This window comes from Lampris incognitus, chromosome 3, assembly GCF_029633865.1.
Source record: "Lampris incognitus isolate fLamInc1 chromosome 3, fLamInc1.hap2, whole genome shotgun sequence".
NCBI classification, from domain to species: Eukaryota; Metazoa; Chordata; class Actinopteri; order Lampriformes; family Lampridae; genus Lampris; species Lampris incognitus.
The window spans coordinates 103,295,323-103,316,594 of NC_079213.1; the positions used below are offsets into that span (position 1 = coordinate 103,295,323).

General features: G+C 44.6%; 2 protein-coding genes across 3 annotated transcripts; both read left to right on the forward strand.

Moving 5' to 3' along the window:
* The first annotated feature begins 558 nt into the window (after window positions 1-558).
* Window positions 559-8,375, forward strand: LOC130110394 (galectin-3-binding protein B-like). Of its 2 annotated transcripts, XM_056277475.1 has the most exons (6): window positions 559-648; window positions 2,266-2,354; window positions 2,913-3,104; window positions 3,624-3,755; window positions 5,234-5,501; window positions 6,273-8,375. In XM_056277475.1, exons 2-6 carry the CDS (start codon window positions 2,294-2,296, stop codon window positions 7,357-7,359), a joined length of 1,740 nt encoding a protein of 579 aa, XP_056133450.1. In that variant the 5' UTR covers window positions 559-648; window positions 2,266-2,293; the 3' UTR covers window positions 7,360-8,375. The 2 variants fall into 2 exon arrangements, with proteins under 2 accessions (XP_056133450.1, XP_056133451.1); XM_056277476.1 differs by lacking the exon at window positions 559-648 and having other exon boundaries at window positions 2,265-2,354; window positions 2,856-3,104.
* Window positions 8,376-10,711: 2,336 nt separating this feature from the next.
* On the forward strand, window positions 10,712-20,965 carry ndufb5 (NADH:ubiquinone oxidoreductase subunit B5). Its single transcript, XM_056277613.1, has 6 exons — window positions 10,712-10,867; window positions 11,932-12,014; window positions 16,436-16,502; window positions 16,671-16,732; window positions 19,995-20,101; window positions 20,743-20,965. The coding sequence occupies exons 1-6, from the start codon at window positions 10,750-10,752 to the stop codon at window positions 20,861-20,863; spliced, it is 558 nt and encodes a 185-aa protein (XP_056133588.1). The 5' UTR covers window positions 10,712-10,749; the 3' UTR covers window positions 20,864-20,965.
* Window positions 20,966-21,272: the final 307 nt, after the last annotated feature.

Consider the following 21,272-nt stretch of genomic DNA (forward strand, 5'->3'; position numbering starts at 1 on the left):
AGTTATTAGTTATAGATCCCATGCGCGCATTGATGACGCAGTGACGCAAAATGACGCAGTGATGCGTTTTCTCTGACCAATCAGAGGTCTGCATTGATTTTGGTACTCTTAAGTGTTTTTGGAACCTCGACAAAGGTGGTACCAGAAAAGTGGTAACAGTTACTAAAATGCCGGTACTTTCTAGTAATGGAAAACGAAAAAAGGGCGAGTCGAGTTGAGCCGGTACCATGTAGTGGAAAAGGGACATTATTAGATAGCATGGGACCATGTTACTCATGACTCTGAGCTGAGAACGTCCGCCGCATAACAAACACTCACATATTGTACAGGGATACAACATTTGCCGAAACACCACTCCCATTTTCTCTCTCTCTCTCTCTCTCTCTCTCTCTCTCTCTCTCTCTCTCTCTCTCTCTCTCTCTCTCTCTCTCTCTCTCTCTCTCTCTCTCTCTCTCTCTCTCTCTCTCTCTCTCTCTCTCTCTCTCTCTCTCTCTCTCTCTCTCTGGAGGTGTTGTTCTAAACTTTGAGCCCTCCCTCTCTCTTTTCACAAGCGCCCAATTGATAAACCGGCTCATTTTTTTCCGGAGAAACGAAAGTAGAGCAGCCGGTGGGATTTCTTGCCAACTGAAAATAAATATCTCAAATTTGGTAAGTCTTGGTAAGACTTTTGTGTTTTTCGGCTGACCTGTTAGCTGTTAATATGACACGTTACAACCTCTTATTGGGATTATTTTTACCTCAACCAACGTGCGTGTGTGTGTGTGTGTGTGTGTGTGTGTGTGTGTGTGTGTGTGTGTGTGTGTGTGTGTGTGTGTGTGTGTGTGTGTGTGTATTGAAGATAATAATCACTTTATTTGTATAGAATCTTGAGGAGCTAGGTTTACAAAGTGCTTGCCAACCAACGTAAAAGTTAATGAGGCATAGAAGTTAATAAAAGATTATGAAATGAAATTCAAGTTAGCAAAGGTAAGAAAACAGATTTAAAGAAACATTGAATGTGACAACAATGCACTACCGTATGTGCACGCATAGAAAATGAAATCTGATTGGCCTAAAGGCATATGGACTAAACAAAGTTAAAAAGGAAAAACAGTCATATGAGCCTTTCGACAAAATGTAATCATCATTGTAACGTGCATGGATAAGAACACACGTTGGCCGCTGGCTGGCGGGTCTGACCCTTTAGTCGAGCGGTTAGCGATGTCTCCTGCGGTGCGGGCGATACGGGTTCGCTTCTCGGCCGCGGCAGTTCCTGTGATTGCGTTGTCCCCCGAATTCGCTACATTATTATTATGCTATTTTATTGTGTCATTATTATTTTGCTGTTTTATTGTGTTTACTTGATGTATTGTCTAGACTAGAGTTTATCTTTTACAGACTGTTCTTATCCTTTGTCGTTGTCTGTTATGGACCCCGAGTCTGCAATAAAGATTTGAGTCGAGTCGAGTTGATGAAAAGTGATTTGTAAAAGTGGGTTTTAGGGGGCGTCCGGTTGGCGTGGCGGTCTATTCCGTTGCCTACCAACACGGGAATCGCCGGTTCGAACCCCTCGTGTTAACTCCGGCTTGGTCGGGCGTCCCTACAGACACAATCGGCCGTGTCTGCGGGTGGGAAGCCGGATGTAGGTACGCGTCCTGGTCGCTGCACTAGCGCCTCCTCTGGCCGGTCAGGGAGCCTGTCCGGGGGGGAGGGAATCGCATGCTCCTTCCACGCGCTACGTCTCCCTGGTGAAACTCCTCCCCGTCAGATGAAAAGAAGCGGCTGGCGCCTCCACATGTATGGGAGGAGGCATGTGGTAGTTTGCAGCCCTCCCCGGATCGGCAGAGGGGGGTGGAGCAGCGATCCGGACAATTGGGGAGAAAAAGGGAGAAGAGAAAAGAAAAAGCCTTAGGTTGCATTTTAAAAGGAGAAACTGACTTTGTAAGCCTAAATTTAGAAAGCTGAATTGCAAAAACAGGTTCCCCTTTTTGTGCTCAGCTTAGACTGTGGGTCAGACGTGGTCAAGGATCTTAAGTACCACACACACACACACACACACACACACACACAAGTTTTGCCCCACTTGGTGCTTCACACACAGACCTCTTGCATAACCGCAGAAGTGGAACAAACACTTGCTATCAAATACTGTTTGTGTCTTGGTGCAGGCTCAATAATCCAGGTAAGACAATCAAAGGAGGTTGAATCAGTTCATCTGGACACAACGTTGTATCCAGGTGAACTGATTCAACCTGCTAAGATTGACTGTCTGTTTTATTTTTTCAGCCTGGTCTTCCCGCAGCGTGCCAGAGAGATGTGGAGAGAGATCAACATCGTCATTTCCTTTGTCTTTCTCTTGGTCAACACATCTGTTGGTGGGTGAGCCTACATTTTAGGGTCGTGTGTGTGTGTGTTTGGGGGGGGGGGTCTAAAAGCTCTCCAATTCAAGGCAAACCGTGAGGTTTTTTTTTTTTTTACTTTCACCACTCAAAATTACAATCAGCATAAACATTTGCGGCACACACAGGGACTCAAGTGTAACTGGGGAGAAAACGGAGAGAAAATCCCCCCCAAATAAACCCCCAAAAACCTGAGATGGGCCCGCGGTCTCTCTCATAGACAGGGACTCAGAGCCAGCCTGTTAACAGTTAGCTGTTTTGTCTTGTTTTTTGCTGTTAATATTAAGCCAGTATTGACCGACTCCGGGTCATGCTTCTGTGCTTTGGTTGTTTGCTTTGAATGGCTCTTTGCTCATAAACGGTTCTTTCAGGGTGGCTGCTTTGTCTTAGCAACTTTATTACTATATTATTGACAATGATATCAAAATATCACACCCTTGAAATATGATTTTGAGAAGCTGGGTGTTTCTGATTCAGATTATGTGTGACGAGGCTGATTTGTCGTCATCGCTGATCAAGATGAATTGTCTTCAGGGCTTCAGAATGGCGACATGAGGCTGGTTGGGGGCCGGTCTCCTAACGAGGGCCGTGTGGAGATCTACTTTGAGGGAGCCTGGGGAACTGTGTGTGATGACAGCTGGGACATCAACGAGGCCCAGGTGGTGTGTCGTAAACTCAACTTCCGTGGGGCCAAATCTGCTGTTGCTTCGGCTGCCTATGGTCAAGGTACTTTTGTCCATTTTTGAGCTGCTCAGTGTCAGACATTTTTGTGTTCATTGCAGTTCACAATGACACTTTGTCACCTTCGGAAAATACAGTGATACACGCTTGCTGCTGTGAAAGGTTTGAAGAGAAGCAAGAGTCCAATAGTTCTGATTGTGTTAGTTTAACTTACTGAAACCTGTGTTGATACACAATATGGCGGAGGTTGTCTTTTAGCAATTGAAGTTATAGTGTCAATCTCATTTATGATCCGCATATTTGATTTGGCAAAGATTTTACACCAGATGCCCTTCCTGACGCAACCCTCCCCATGTATCCGGGCTTGGGACCGGCACTAGGAATGCACTGGCTTGTGCATCCTCAGTGGCTGTGGGTTAGTGTCAGTAAGAAATGGAAACGGATGCTCCGCTGTGGCGACCCCTAACGGGAGCAGCCGAAAGTAGTAGTAGAAGTTGTAGTGTCAATACAGTGCAAAGAGGTATCTCAGTAATATACACTCACACAATGTTCCCCTCACCCCAGGGTCTGGCAGGATTTTAATGGACGACTTGAATTGCCAAGGCACAGAAAAAGATCTCTCCGCCTGTGGATTCAGGGGCTGGGGGGTCTCAGACTGCAAACACAATGAAGATGCTGGTGTAGTCTGTGATAAAGGTAAGACGGGAGAGTGGGTATCTTAACACGGGGGAAACCTTTTCATCACATCAATGCTGTGCCGTATCTCAACACACCACATTCACATGGAGCCTTCAAAATAATAGGGTTGCCCCCCTAGAATTGTGTTGCACCTCGCAATTTCAGCCTGGGGATCGATCCATCGATCCATCTATCCATCCATCCATCCATCCCCTGCTGGATTGTGTAGGCCAATAGTGGTGCTATCCCTTGAATATCTATGTCATCACTAAGATATTTTTTCTGAATAGTTGGAAAGAGAGTCCCGGGCTATGTTCAACTGGAGACTTGGTCCCACAGACATGTATAAATGAATGGGATCTGGTAACTGGGCAGGCCACTTCAGTAAGCTGAAATTCTTGCCATTTTCATTGAACTTTTCCCGGAAAATCTCAACCTTTCAGCATGGTCCATTACCCTGCCAAAAAAAAATAAATAACAAAACCCATCCATTTGCAGATGGAGGGGATGTACCAGATAGACGATGATGTTCAGATATCCTGCAGCAGACACGTTACTCCACTTTTATCAAGGGGCTCCATGCTGACACATGACAGGACATACTGACCCACGTGGTTGTCCCCATGCAACGTAAAATGGGCTGGAAGGACATACACGTATTCAGTTAAAAACCATGGTATTGCTGCGATCACTACTGATTTGGAGAAAAGACAGTCTATAAGAAAGTGATTTTACACAGTAGCCAAGAAGATGTTAGCTTCTTAGACTAGCCTGAGCTCACCAGGTAGCTCAGTCTGATGTCAAGGAGATTTTATCTGAATTAATTTGGAAAGCTTTCGTCAAGATCTCACTCACACCAAGCCATTTGATTTGCTTCAGCCCCACCTAAGTCTGCAGGCTGTTTTTCAGTGGTATTGTATCAGGATGAAATTTGGGTATCGTTATATCATGGTACACAATTGTTTTGTCCAAATTAATGATAACGAGAATCTATTCAGTAAAATTTCACGCAAACCGAGGTTTGAATTATTTGAGGGTTTATTACGTATTTGATTAACAATTGTTAGTCAAATACGTTACCGTGCTGGTAAGATAGACAGATCAGCCTGGAAAAGGGCTGGATGTAAATCACGTATGGCAGTCTGAGGATGGATGTCCTTACCTGCCGAAGTGTTTGTTTCCTTATTATGTGAAATTGGCACATGGGAAGGACCATGTGTCGGCCCTGTGATGGCCTGGCGGCCTGTCCAGGGTTTCTCCCCCACCTGCCGCCCAGTGACTGCACCCCATGACCCCGATTGGGATAAGCGGCTTGGATAATGGCTGGATAGATGAATAACAATTTTCATTTGACATTACATTTTACGTCACCAAACAGTTCAATGTGATGAACGTCAGTTGGATTCTTAAACAATATGTAAGGAGATGTCATGATGAATACTGATATCGTGTCAAGTTCCCTATGATTACCATGATGTTATTTTCCACATCACCAGAAAAAATCCCACCCAAGAGGACCATTCAGAAATACGACGTGAACTACGAGACAGGACTTTCTAAACAGCTGGGTATGTTGTTTGACAGCGGACGCGACTGTGACCTGGACATCAACGTGGTGGTCGACAACGGCACAGTGGAGACCATCTGTGCTCACAAGCTGATCCTCACCCTGGACCCAGATGTCTCCTTACCGAATATCTCACAGACAAACCTCAGCATCAACGTGCGCTCAGATTGCCATAAATATGTCTCCAGCTTTGTGAGGTGAGAACGCCCCCATGTGCTGTAAAAGCAGAAAATTTACCTTTCCTATCCATGCGTGTCTTACGTCAAGTCAAGCTTATTTTCCTTTGCTGGCGTCCGGGTGGCGTGGCGGTCTATTCCGTTGCCTACCAACACGGGGATCGTCGGTTCGAATTCCCGTGTTACCTCTGGCTTGGTCGGGTGTCCCTACAGTCGCAATTTGGCCGTGTCTGTGGGTGGGAAGCAGGGATGTGGGTATGTGTCCTGGTCGCTGCACTAGCGCCTCCTCTGGGCGGTCGGGGCGCCTGTTCCGGAGGGGAGGGGGACTGGGGGGAATAGCGTGATCCTCCCACGTGCTACATTCCCCTGGTGAAACTCCTCACTGTCAGGTGAAAAGAAGTGGCTGGTGACTCCACATGTATCGGAGGAGGCATGTGGTAGTCTGCAGCCCTCCCGTGTAATTGGGGAGAAAAGGGGGGGAACCCCCCCCCAAATGTTTGATTATTTTTCACTTTATTTTTATAGGTTGCAATTTCAAATTAATGTTGGAAAAAGTTCTGACATGATCTTGGTTTCATTTTTGCATCACAAAAAGCTTCCATTTTAACAGGGGTTTGTAGGTTTTTTTACATCCACTGTATATATGCTTACATTATGGATGTTTTATTTCCAATGACTCATTGTAAGTGCTCTCTGAAACATGCAAAAAGTGAAACCACAGAAAGCTGCAATATAATTCGCACCCCAGTGATAAATATCCGATTGAACTCATTAAAATTGTTTGAATTCCAGGTACATTTACACTCGGCAGATAAGCATAGAAGAATCCTCTGTCCAGTGCATTCACGAGATGGCATCTGACTGGCATCTGAAACAACTGCAGCAGCAGTTGGGGGACCTGTTCAACTGGGTTCTCCCTAAAGACCCCACCTTCAAGACCCAGACCTCTCTCTATGAATACTCAGTCCGCACAGGCGACAAAGTGTTGCAGCAGAACTGCCTGTGCTACTTGGCTTGGAACTGTGAGGCACTGATTCATTCCCCCGTCTGGAAGGACCTTCCTGTGGGCACTCTCAAAGCCCTCCTGTCTCGCTCAGACCTGGTGGTGCCCTCTGAGGCCTATGTCATGGAAGGCCTGGTGAGTTGGGAGGCAGCCCGGGGTCAAGCTTTCACCTCTGAAGACCTTCTGAGGTACATCCGTTTTCCTATGATCACAGCCTTAAACTTGTACAAGCTCAAAGGCTTGCGCTACCAGGCAGGCAAGCTGCAGGGCTTTCAGTTCAATGCGCTGCCTGCTGGACAGCTGTTTGGGGAGCTCATGAGTCAATGGAAAGCATACACCCCCAGGATCTACACAGAAAGTCCATGGAGCTCTTCCTTCAGCACAGAACAAGTCAGCAGCTTTCTCAACAATGGGTACTACATTGCGAGAGGCAATCGCTTTCAAAGTCTCAGCAGCTCTTTCAATACACCTGTTCACAACAGTGCTTACTTTAGCCTCTCTCGAGAGATGGGTTGGACCACCCAGGTGCTTGTTAGAAATCACGAGTGTAATAACATCGGCACCACCTGCCCGGCAGCGAGGCTGTCACCAGGCAACACCAATTTAGGTCTTTCCCCAGAGTTACAAAAGAGTATTAGTTACCAGAACAAGATTGTAATCACATGTAATGGGGAGTATGTGTTCCACATCCAGGACTTTGGAGAAAACAAGTTCATGAGCCTCATGTTGGGGAACAGCAGCCAAGGTCAGCCTTACCCATGCCACTCAGGCCAGTACTCTTACCAGACTGTCATCAGGCCTAAATACTACATGACAGGGCTGAACCGCACAAAAGAGGAGGAAGAGGCGTTTGAGCAATATGAGGACTTCCCATAGAGGTCTGCTAATACGTTGTTTCTCCGGAATTTTCCAAATTCTTTCCTAGTTGTCATTACAAATTTGAAATGTATATTTTATTTTTTTCGTGTTTCCATTAACTGACGATGACCCACGCTATCCATGCATTCTGTTGATATTATGAGATATATAGGTACCACTTTACAATAAGACTACCCTTAAAAAGGATTTATAAATGGTTTATAATTAGGTTATTAATTCGGTTGTAAACACTTTACAAATGATTAATAAACAATTATAAACAAGTTATCACGGTTTTCACACATCAATGCAGGCTCACTATTTGGCAAGATCAAGTTACTGCTGCACTTTTTAATCTATCTATTCGGTTAAATCTCAGATCTTACTGGTTGCTTAGCTTTCTTCATCTTGTGCCTTTATCAGTCACCATGTTAAACTGTCACCTCCATCAGATATTATGTAGGCTCACTATTTGGCAACCAACAGGTCACTGTTGCCCTTTTTATCTAATGTGTTATAACAGCTTATCAATGATGTGTAACGTGTTCACAACCTAACCAATAAAGTAAATATAAACCATTCATAAACCCTTTACAAGGTTAGTTTTATTGTAAAGTGGTACCGATTTTTGTGACACTAAAAGACCCCCTTGAGCGAAAAAAAATTGTAATCGCTTTGTCCGTGATTTGGGACACATGCATTGTTCCCTAATGATTGACGAGGATGACAACATGAAACACTTATGACTTAATTAATTAGGGGTTAATGGTCACAAGTACTTTCGTAGGCCTAAATAAGAAATCAATGATAATAAAAACTCTGTTGTGAAGCATTTATTGGGGTGGAGTTAATCGATGTCTCATTTGTTATGCTGAAATTTATCAGTTTTCCCCTTCTCTCTTGTGCACTGTCTCCTGCTCCCTCCTTTCAAGTGATTATGATCCCCTAGATATACTGTCGGTGCTTGGAACAAATTAATGTCTGGACGTCCCAGAATTTTCTCAAATTAAACAAAGATAAAACTGAGATGTTTGTCTTTGGCCCTTGGAAAGAGGAGTTGAAGGTTATTTCTTGCTCACCTTGAATCCCTGTCAGTCAAGACTACAGGCCAAGCCAGAAATCTGGGCTATAGACTCAGAACAACACTTTGATAGCCACATAAAGACAGTAACAAAGTCAGCTTATTGCCATCTTAGAAACATAGCAGTAATGAGAGGATTCATGTCTAAATAAGAGTTAGAGAAACTTATCCATGCCTTTATTTCCATTAGGGTAGGCTATTATAATTGTAGCAGATATGAACAATTTAACCGTTGTGGTGAAGAAGGAGCTGAGCCGGAAGGCAAAGCTCTCAATCTACCAGTCAATCTTATTTCCAACCCTCACCTGTGGTTATGAGCTTTGAGTAGTGACCGAAAAGGTGCGACCGCGGACACAAGCGAAGAGGCTGAAATGAGTTTCCTCCGTAGGGTGTCTGGGCTCAGCCTTAGAGATAGGGTGAGGAGCTCGGACATCCAGAGGGAGCTCGGAGAGGAGCCGCTGCTCCTTCACGTCGAAAGGAGCCAGTCGAGGTGGTTCGGGCGTCTGATTAGGATGCCTCCTGGGCGCCTTCCTTTGGAGGTTTATCGAGCATGGCCAACTGGGAGGAGACCCCGGGGTAGACCCAGAACTCGCTGGAGGGACTACATGCCCAATCTGGCCTTGGGATCCTGCAGGAGGAGCTGGAGGGCGTTGCTGGGGAGAGGGACGTCTGGAGTGCCCTACTCAGCTTGCTGCCACCGCAACCCGGTCCCGGAGAAGTGGCTGGAGATGAATGAATGAATAATTTAATTCAGCACGGAATAGAGACAGGTGAATGGGCTTCAGCGTGATGATAGATAAAGCAGTTTCAAACGGAAGGAGGTGAGGACTTTTACTCACAGATCAGTTGTTTTGGATGTCCATGAGTCCAGTTAGTGAAGCAGAAGGTGGATGGTGAGTGTGTGTATGTGTGTGTGTGTGTGTGTGTGTGTGCAATGCAAACCTGTGTGTGTGTGTGTGTGTGTGTGTGTGTGTGTGTGTGTGTGTGTGTGTGTGTGTGTGTGTGTGTGTGTGTGTGTGTGTGTGTGCAATGCAAACCTTCTAGTGCGACAATCAGTTTAAAATAGTGCGGTTAAAAATTGTACTGTCTCCCATTTCCCTTTCCGTGTGAAGTCAAGACGAGACTTCCATGAATTTATCTGTGTGCAGTGACCGGTATGCACTATAGGTGGTGGTGTTCAGGTAAGCATTTATTTATTTACCCCCCCCCCCGTTTTTTCTCCCTAACTGTATCCGACCAACCCCACTCTTCCGAGCCGCCCCTCTGAATGTGGAGTCACCAGCCGCTTCTTTTCACCTGACAGTGAGGAGTTTCGCCATAGTGGCTCAGAGGTTGGCTGTAAATTACCTGAGTAGCTCGGTTAGCTAACAATGTTCACAGCGAACACGATATACACTCACTAGGTGGGTAAATATTTGAGCAAATAATAACTGCTTGAAATGAATTTCGCTTACCTTGTCCCTTTTCAGCCTAAGTGTGTCCTCTTCTGGGACTTTCTTCGTTCGGGGGAACTCCGAAAGGTCTTCCTCCATCCTTCTAGGACTGACAATACTGAGGTTAGCTAGCTAGCTACTGTAACCGGTTATTTTCTTGCCCGGTGCGGGATTCGATACGGGGTGTGCTGCACCACAAGGCGACGTCACTAACCGCTCGGCTAAGGGGTCAGATCCGATAGCTAGGGGCTAACGTGTTTTATTAGTAGTTTACACTACGCTACATTGTATCCGGCCAATTACACTACTGCTCCGAGCTGTCCCGGTCGCTGATCCACCCCCTCTTCCGATCCTGGGAGGGCCACCGACTACCGCATGACTCCTCCGACACATGTGGAGTCGCCTCCTTCCACCTGTAGCGAATTCGGGGGCAGCCGGGAACCGCCGCAGCCGGGACGCGAACTTGGGTGGGCAATCCGAGTTCGCGTCCCGTTTTTTTTTCCCACTCTGCAACCCCCCCCCCACACACACCCACACACACACACACACACACACACACACCTCCGCAGGGGGGTTTTTTTCACTCCGCGTATTTTTTTTATTCCGAAATTATTATTTTTTTTTTATTTTTAGCTGTGCAGGTCCCTTAAGGGGCTCCGTATTTTTCTTTTATTTTGTATGTTCGAAATAAAGACATTTTGATTTGCTAGTTTTTTTTCACTCACGTAAACTAGAACCTGTTCTACATACTCTGGTACGGTAGGAGGTGGCACCGTAAAAAGTCGTTATTGCAATCCGCCAAAAAAATGCAAGGAAGAAGAAGAAGAAGAAGAAGAGGAAAAAGGCGAAGAAGAAGTTCAGCCAATCGGGAGTCTTGATGGACCGCCAGTAACAATGGTGGGCATGAGCCTTCTCCGGTCTGCTGCTGCCTTTGCAGCCAGACTAGGTCCTTTAAGGTCTGGAAATACTGCAAAGAATTTATTGACCAGAACAATCCCACGCACAGAAAAAGGTAAAAAAAATCAGTTTTCAACCTTTTCCGGTTTGAGAGAGTTGATCCCCGAACGATGGTGATCCCTTGTTATGACCTTGTGCAGGGTTCGTTAGCATGCTAGCGTTAGCTCAGTAAGGTTGACAGACTGTCTTTCCTGTGACAACGAGATGGCTTTCGTTCTTTCTTCTGTCCAGTTTAAAAAACTTATACATAAGACATGAACCAACCGCTAGCAGTATACAATGCAGAGAAGCAAGAAATCCTGAGGGGCTTATTATCCGTGCCATTTTCCTGCGTTCATAACCTAATAGTAAAAGAAAAAATAACATAAATAAGACATTGTAATAAAAATTATAATTTTATAGGCAGAAAACATGGACAAATCCCTTCAACACTAAACAGCGGTGTAGTGTGTTTGTGTACGTGTTGGTGCATGTTCTCCTTGGACATGGAGGTGTCATCTTCCTGCTAATGTCAGTTTTTTTGTTTGTTTGTTTGTTTGTTGTTGTTTTTTTGTCGTCGTATTATGTGTTCATATGTTTATTTCACTGAAACGTTTGCAGCTGTACTTTGATAAGAAGGTCGAAAACAAACACTAGTCAGCCAAGTACAGGAGTTAAGTGTCAATGGCATTCACACTCATATTAGCTCTTCTAACAAATGTAGATAGAATGAATGAAAATGTATGATGCCTCCAATGCTCTGACCGTCGAGATGAAGAAAAAGCACATGAAACCCTTTTAGGTAAAAATAGGAGAAACCTCAGCAAGAGCATATGCTGAGTGGCAGAGCAGAAAAGTAATAACAGATTTACCAGAACTACTCAGTGAGACACTTAATGATTACACAATGTAAGGCTGAAAAAATGCAGAATATATGTATTTAGTAGTTAAGCGTTTTAGACTTAGTTTGGGACATTTACAGCAGTCAATGGATGTTGGATAGATTATATTGCTGCCGGTTGGTCTTAAACCACATTACCCCAAATCTCAGGAAAAACAAACTTTTCTGTAGTATCCTTTAAGGGCATTGGCACTTCACTGGCAATCTTTAACGATACCTGAACCCTTGTTTTTTTTTAGTGCCAGTTCGTTTGGGCCATGGAAAGAATTTATTCATCGTCAGACCCACCGACTTCTATGACAGGAGGTTTCTGCATTTATTGGTGAGTATTTAATGTGTCTTTATAAGTACCTACTCAAAGGGGCTCATGGCCTCCTACAATAACAAAAATAGTGCAAAATCAGAAATCCTAACAGCTGAAAATCTGAAGATCTGTGGTACAGTTTTCACATGGTGAGTATTGCACTATTAGCGATCATATTGCACCAGAAAAAGAACATATTGGGGGACATGACTGGAATGTACAGTACATAATGTATAGGGGGGTTAGAGACTGCTACCTTGCCATAAGTTCATCCTCTAAAACACAGCTACTACTACTACTTTTTGGCTGCTCCCGTTAGGGGTCATCACAGTGGATCATCCGTTTCCATCTCTTCCTGTCCTCTGCACCTTCCTCTGTCACGTCAGCCACCTGCATGTCCTCCCTCACCACATCCATAAAACTCCTCTTTGATCTTCCTCTCTCCCTCTTCCCTGGCAGCTCGATATTCAGCATCCTTCACCCAATATACCCAGCATCTCTCCTCCGCACATGTTCAAATCATCTCAATTTTGTCTCTCTTGCTCTCTCACCAAACTGTCCAACCTGAGCTGTCCCTCTAACATACTCGTTCCTTATCCTGTCCATGTTCGTCACTCCCAATGAAAATGTTAACATCTTCAACTCTGCCACCTCCAGCTCCGCCTCCTGTCTTTTCAACAGTGCCACTGTCTCCAAACCATATAACATAGCTGGTGGTCTCACAACCATCATGTAAACCTTCCCTTTAACTCTTGCTGGTACCCTTCTGTCACAAATCACTCCTGACACTCTTCTCCACCCACTCCACACTGTCTGCACTTTCTTCTTCAACTCGTACAAATAAAATTGACTTGACTTGACCTCTCTTCCGTACCCCCTGTTACTTTGAACAGTTGACCCCAAGTATTTAAACTCATACACCTTCATCACCTCTACTCCTTGCATCCTCACCAGTACACTTTCCTCCCTCTCATTGACACATATGTATTCCATCTCGTTCTCACTGACTTTCACTTCTCTTCTCCAGTGCATACCTCCACTTCTCCAGGCTCTCCTTAACCTGCACCCTACTCTCGCTACAAATCACAATGTCATCCGCGAACATCACAGTTCACGGAGACTCCTGCTTGATCTTGTCTGTCAACCTGTCCATCACCATTGCAAACAAGAAAGGGCTCAGAGCCGATCCTTGATGGAATCCCACCTCCACTATGAAACCATCTGTCATTCCAGCCGCACACCTCACCACCGTCACACTGCCCTCATACATATCCTGCACCACTCCTACATACTTTTCTGCCACTCCTGACTTCCTTATACAATACCAAACCTCTCTCGGCACCCTGTCATATGCTTTCTCTAAATCCACAAAGACACAATGTAACTCCTTCTGACCTTCTCTATACTTCTCAATCAACATTCTCTATAAATTTATTTCTGATTTTTCCCTTTTTCTCCCAATTTAGTGACCAATCGATCCCTATTTTAGTTCAAACACCCACCCTCGTACTGCATGCATTCGCCAACTGCATCTCTCCGGCCGGCAGTCTCGAAGGAGATGCCTCCCCACTTTCATGATAAGGGGATCAATCAACATTCTCAAAGCAAACATCCTATCTGTAGTGCTCTTTCATGGCATGAAACCATAATGCTGTTCGCTTATTGTCACCTGTCCTCTTAACCTAGCTTCTATTATTCTTTCCCATATCTTCATGCTGTGGCTGATCAACTTTAAACCTCTGTAGTTGCTACAGTTCTGCACATTGCCCGTATTCTTGAAAATCAGTACCAGTATACTTCTTCTCTGCTCCTCAGGCATTCTCTCACTTTTCAAGATTGTGTTAAACAATCTAGTTAAAAACTCCACTGCCATCTCTCCTAAACACATCCATGCTTCCACGGGTATGCCATCTGGACCAGTCGCCTTTCCACTCTTCATCCTCTTCATAGCTGCTCTCGCTTCCTCCTTGCTAATCCACCGCACTTCCTGATTCACTATCCCCACATCTACCCACCGTCTCTCTCTCTCTCTCTCTCTCTCTCTCTCTCTCTCTCTCTCTCTCTCTCTCTCATTTTCATCATTCATCAGCCCCTCAAAGTATTTCTTCCACCTTCTCAACACATTCTCCTCACTTGTCAGCACATTTCCATCTCTATTCTTGATCGCTCTTACCTGCCGCACATCCTTCCTAGCTTTGTTCCTCTGTCTAGCCAATTGGTACAAGTCCTTTTCTCCTTCCTTAGTGTTTGACCTCTCATACAACTCAGCATACGTCTTTGCCTTTGCCACTTCTCTCTTCGCTTTATGCTGCGTCTCCTTGTACTCCTGTCTACTTTCTTCATCTCTCTGACTATCCCACTTCTTCTTTTCCAAACTCTTCCTCTGTATACTTTGCTGTACTTCCTCATTCCACCACCAAGTCTTCTTGTCTTCCTTCCTCTGTCCTGATGACACCAAGTACCTTCGTAGCTGTCTCCCACACTATTTCGTCAGTGGTTGCCCAGCCATTCGGCAACTCTTCACTACCACCCAGTGCCTGTCTTAACTCCTGCCTGAACGCCACACAACAGTCTTCCTTCTTCAACTTCCACCATTTCATCCTTGGCTCTGCCTTCAATCTCTTCCTCTTCTTGGTCTCCAAAGTCATGCGACAGACCACCATCCGATGCTGCCTAGCTACATTCTCTCCTGTCACCACCTTGTAGTCTCCAATCCCTTTCAGATCGTGCCTCTTGCCTTTGATATAGTCCACCTGTATGCACCTTTCTTCACTCTTACACATCACTCTGTGTTACGCCCTCTTCTTCAGATATGTATTCACCACAGCATTTCCATCCTTTTTGTAAAACCCACCACCATCCATCTTCCACATTCCTCTCCTTGACACCATACCTCCCCATCACCTCTGTTCCCTTCACGCAGACTTCACCAGTGTTCCGTTCAAACCAGCGTTGAACGGGGACTCAAAGCAGCCATCTATGAAGAGGGTATGACCATCCTTTAACTAGGGGGGTGCCAAAGAGTACATCTGTCACCATCTTAAAATGCTGTGATTGCAAGCATTCCCAAATCCTCTGTGAATAGTACACATGGCCATTGAAACTCTAGTTAATGGTCATGCCCATATTTGCGTAAGAAATCGATTGTTTTTTTGGTCGTTATGCCACTGTATTGTTTATAAGGGTGGCGGAATGGCGGTGCAGTGGTTAGTGCTGTCGCCTCACAGCAAGAAGGTCCTGGGTTCGAACTCCGGGTTTATCCAACCTTGGGGGTCATTCCAGGTCCTTTCTGTGTGGAGTTTGCACGTTCTCCCCGTGTCTGTGTGAGGTTTTCCTGGGTGCTCCGGTTTCCCCTACCATCAAAAAAGACACACGTGTTAGGGTTAATACTCCTGTCTGCCCCTGACCAAGGCATTGGAAAAGGAACTGGAGTTGGTCCCCAGGAAAGGCAGCTGCCCACTGCTCCTAGCTACACAACTAGGACGGGTTAAATGCAGAGCGTAATTTCCCTACGGGGATCAATGAAGTATCTCAAAATCTCTCTATCTGCAGTCAGTTTAGACTGAAGAGGTCACTTAGATGAGTGATGAAACGTATCGGTCAGTATCAAAGAAGGTTGAATCAGTTCATCTGGATACAACCTTTATTGACAGATACGTTGCATCACTCATCTAAGTGACCTCTTCTGTCAATAAACATATCCAGATGAACTGATTTAACTTTCTTCGAATTTCTTACCTGGATTATTGAACATGCATAAAGACAACTAAATGGCTGCGATGTAAAGCTTTTAAATCTGTTTTTTGACCTGTCCAGTCTTCAGATGAATATAACGACCTGAAAATTAGTTCATTTGAAATTAAGGTATTTTTTTTACTTTGACATTGTGTTTTAGTGTTTATTAATTGAAACGCCTCCTAGCTACACAGCTAGGATGGGTTTAATGCAGAGAGTAAAATTCATTTGTATATATGTACAAAATGACTAATAAAGAATATTCTATTCTATTCTGATAAAGCACAGAGCATTTATAGTATTTAGATTGATTTAAAAAGATTGCAAATAGAACAAGGTTAAAGTCAAGGAATTTTGACATTACAGTAAACTGATGGCAAGGATTGCCAGGGTCAACGCTACTGAACCCAGGTCTACAGATGTAATACATTTCCTGTTACTAGAATGTTAATATATGATCAAGAAGTGAAAGACCATGGAATAAGAACCAGACAGAAACTGACATGAATTGGAATGTATTCCACACAGAAGAAGGGCGGAGTTAGCTTAAACTCCGCTTTAACATCTTTGCTTTAACAGCAGTAGGAGGTTTTTTAATATCTCATTTGTTTGTCTTAATGCATGCTCAATAATCCAGGTAAGAAAATCACAGAAAGTTACTTTCTGTGATTTCATTTGGCTGTTCCTCTTTTTTTCTTTTCCAGCGATTTTACGTTTTGTTGACCGGCATCCCAGTTGCTATCTTGGTCACGTGTGTGAACGTGTTTATTGGTAAGTAAACATGTAACTTTTTTCTGTGTTTTTATCAATATTGAGGATTTTTATCCTGAGTCTTGGCTGTTACTGGGTTTGGTTTAGGAATTGATGCCGTACACATTACAGATATAAATTGAACGTATGTCTTTGTGAATTGAATTAAAATGTGGTTGTGTTGTGAAGGTGAGGCCGAGCTGGTTGAAACACCTGAGGGTTACGAACCTGAATACTGGGAGTACTACAAGGTATTGTCAGTTTTCTCTCTCCAACCTTTTTACAACACGTGTTTTGTGTATTGATATTCTTTCTATGTGCTGATCATAACCGGGTTCAAAAATACAAAACTTGTTTGAGTCGCGTAACTGCTAAAAGGTGGGAGGTATTGAGTTCACATGGAATAGTATTCAGATGTGCTACGATAATTCAAATGTAGCAGTTATCAATCAGGTCCTCAGGTACCACCAGCAGTACAGGTGGTACCTTCTATTCTGCCAGGTAGGTAATTATTTTTACTTATAGTGCCATGTCTATTGTTGTGTATGGTTTTTAGTATATTACATTAAAATGTTCATTAAAAAGAAAAATTATAGTGTTCCAAAGTGCCTAGATGCATTCTGTTTTCATTGAATTTTTTAATATAAATCGACTGGAAACGATTCTGGGGGGAAATTTTTACTTCCTAAGGTTACTGTGGAGATATAGGTTGTGTGAGCTGTATCCACTCGCCATCACCTCCGCTGTGTGTTACTGGATATATTATATAAACTGTATCTTCATACTTTGTGGACTTGGAGAAGGCTTACGACCGTGTACCCTGGGGCACTCTGTGGGGGGTACTGTGGGAGTATTGGGTACTGGGGCAGTTGCTACAAGCCATCCGGTTGTTGTATAACCAAAGTGAGAGCTGTGTCCGCATTCTCGGCACAAAGTCAAACACGTTTTCGGTGGGTGTCGGACTCCGCCAAGGTTGTCCCTTGTCTCCGATTCTGTTTGATATTCATGGACAAGATCTCAAGGCGCAGCCAAGGTGAGGAGTGTATCCGTTTTGGGAACCTCAGAATTGCATCTCTGCTTTTCGCAGATGATGTGGTTTTGTTGGCTTCATCATAGCGCAACCTCCAGCACGCAGCTGAATGTGAAATGGCCGGGATGAGAGTCAGCACCTCCAAGTCTGAGGCCATGGTTCTCTACCGGAAAATTGTGGATTGCTCCCTCCGGTTTGGGGATGAGTTGTTGCCTCAAGTGAAGGAGTTCAAGTATCTCGGGGTCTTGTTCATGAGTGAGGGTAGGATGGAGCGGGAGATTGACAGGCGGATTGGTGCAGCATCAGCAGTAATGCGGACGTTGTACCGGACCGTTGTGGTGAAGAGGGAACTGAGCCGGAAGGCAAAGCTCTCAATTTACCAGTCAGTCTGCGTTCCAACCCTCACCTATGGTCATGAGCTTTGGGTAGTGACCGAAAGGGTGAGATCGTGGATACAAGTGGCTGAAATGAGTTTCCTCCGTAGGGTGTCTGGGCTCAGCCTTAGAGATAGGGCGAGGAGCTCGGACATCTGTAGGGAGCTCAGAGTAGAGCCGCTGTTCCTTCGCATCGAAAGGAGCCAGTTGAGGTGGTTTGGGCGTCTGACTAGGATGCCTCCTGGGCGCCTTCCTTTGGAGGTTATCCGGGCACGTCCAACTGGGAGGAGACCCCGGGGTAGACCCAGAACTCTACATGTCAAATCTGGCCTGGGAAAGCCTTGGGATCCCCCAGGAGGAGCTAGAGGATGTTGCTGGGGTGAGGGATGTCTGGAGTGCCCTACTTAGCTTGCTGCCACCGCAACCCGACCCCGTAGAAGCAGCGGATGATGAGATGTATCCTCATACAAAAGTGCATGTTAACTTTATACAGGGCTCTACACTAACTTTTTGCATTGGTTGCACTGGTGCACCTAACTTTTTTTTTTAGGTGCACCAGCACAAAATTTAGGTGCACCCACATTTTTCATTGCGTCGCCTTTAACACCAAAAGGTCTCCTTTTTATCGCTCTTCTGTCATATAATGTGAATGATTTTTTAAAACAATAAGGTGCAGAAAAAGCCTGTCTTTATTTTAAACACAATATATAAAGAATATATATATCTGAAGAATATATATATATATATATATGCTCCACCTCGACATGTCCAATTAATATGTTGACCGGCCTCCCTTTCCGCAAAGTGCGGCTGTAGATAATCACGCACTCCTTTGTAGAGACGTCTGTGTCGCTGTCAATCATAAATGACATATACGTGGCATTTCCAACGTCCGCAGCTGTCTTATTTTTTAGTGTGTCGGCTATTACACCAATAAATTGCGCGCATGCCTTGTTATTGCTGTAGGTTGGGTTGACATTTAAGCCGTTTTTCTTCATTAGAATGATCTCTGACTTAAATTTTGTGAACGGCATTTCCTCCTTGGCAATGTTGTATGCGACATTGAATTTTATGATCATTTCTGATTCCTCCGAGGACCTGATCAATACAGCCTGACGCTGAAATGCAGCTGGGAGAGGGGCCACTGTATTTACACACTTGTCACGGCATGTAGTATGCTTTTTGGACAAGTTATGCTTTTTTAATGTCTCGATCCGAAACGTTGTTGACTCTCCGACGAATGCACTATTACCGGCCATACTCTGACCACACTCCCGACAGTAAATGCAGTGCATTGCATTCCGTTCTTTGTCGTACCTCAGCCAGGGAAATTGTTTTAACCAGTCACGCCTGAAAGAATTAATTTTGGGCTTTTTGATTTGACTCTGGGTGCCGGGCTCTATCTCAAACTCGGTTGTCTCCTCTGGTTTCGAGTCTGATGTTATCGCGGAAGGACCGGGGCTTGGCATTCTCCCAGGGACCGTCTTCGAGGCCGAGGGCTCCGTGTCTTGGCTGGATGTAGGCCTACTCTCGGTAGATGAGATGGATGGAGTGACAGTAGGGCTGGTTGAAGGAGTAGGTTTCGTTTTTTTAATGAAAAAACTTTCAATGGCTCTACCTCTCTTCATTTTCACTCGTTTTGTCGCGTAGACGTACAGGCTGTTATTTTCCCGTTCAAGTTCTCTGGCGCTCAGCCTGCTCAGGTCGCTCGCATTTTTTGAACTGACACTACTTAGAGCAGTGAAAAGGACCACAGCCAATCAGAGGCAAGGACCCGCCCGAGCTCTGTCTCGTATTGGTTTAGACCACGATACCATCAGGAGAACACAGAGAGATGCTGCGCTTGCGAAAGAGATTTCAGTGTTCACCCGAGCAGCATCGGGTGCACCGGTGCGACCTATAATTTTTTTCAGTCGCACTCTTAAAAACTTTGGTCGCATGTGCAACCAAATTGGTCGCACTCTCGAGCCCTGCTATATCACAACACTCACCACATCAGATATTTACGTAGCCCTTGCAATGTTTTAAAGGGTAGGATGATAAAATGCAGGAGACACAATTCTGCTCATTCCCAAACACACTTTGACACTTGTTGACATGCCGTTGCAGCATCCCATCACTAGGTGGATTGCAAAGAACCTCTATGACTCCCCAGTCAAAGATTACGAGAAGATGATGGCTGCAGTCAGGATCGAGCAGGAGAAGGCAGAAATGAGGTGTGTTTGGTTGTGGACTGTTCTCACATTTGCTTTTTTGTGGTTATTTGTCCAGCAACGTGCAACAAGAAGAAGTGTGATGTCAAAAAACAAACCATTCACAGGTTTAGGTTTCTGAGAGAACTGTTGTGGCATCGTTACCCATCAGTTTTTCCTCAAATGTTTCTGTGTGTCATTGGTTTTGAAAGTGTCATACATGTTTTTACACAGAGATATGGAGCCACACACAGCCAGAATTCTTTCACTGGCAAGGTGCAAGCGACATAAAGCAACATGTCTTGTTGGAATTAGTATAGGAACACATAGGCACGTATTGGCTGCAGAAAATTAAATTTAAATTCTTCGCTTTAAATTTGTTTGAATTTACATTCTTATTTCACCCTCTGGTTGTGGTTTCGGTTTAGCTGATAAATACAGCTACCTTAGAGCAAACAGGTGTAACGTGCCTTGCTCAAGAGTACCTCAACAGCTGAAGTCAATCTTGGGACTGAACCATGCCTTTCTGGATGGGGATAACTTCATTAACCACTGGGCTGTGCTGCCGCCCAGTTATCTATTTTTTTAGTTAATCATTGAAACATGAATTGCATTTTCTACATGATCAGCTTTATTATGTTTGTGTGTGTGTGTGTGACAAACAGGCTAAACCAGTTGGAGGTGCGTCGACTAATGAGGCAGAGGGGAGACGGCCCTTGGTACCATGTGCCGACCCTGGACAAGAATCTCATCGACAACAGCCACAAGTCAACACCCGACGACTAAACCAAACAGCCCTGCTGTCAATGAATACATCATGGGTTTTGAATTTAACTGTTTGTACATTTTCCTTCCCTTCTGGCGTAAATAAAGTATGTATGTAGCCTACTCTGATCCTAAGCCCTGTCCTCTTTATGTGCAGTGGTTGAGGGCTTGGTGGCTGTGAGTCTGAATGTCCACCTGGTGGTAGAGTTGAGCAAAGACTGACCGATACGTCTGATCAGATCAGGCAAAAGCTTCTATTATTAAACGTGTTTTTTTTTTTTTTTAGCTGTAAAGTAGATTATAAGAATATACTGTGATGAAACACATCAGTGCTGGTGTTAATACTGACATTTCTTACCAATTTTTTTTTAAATCAGCATTTTATGGGTTGAAAATGGCTCAACACGCCATCTACTGTTATAAATCAGCC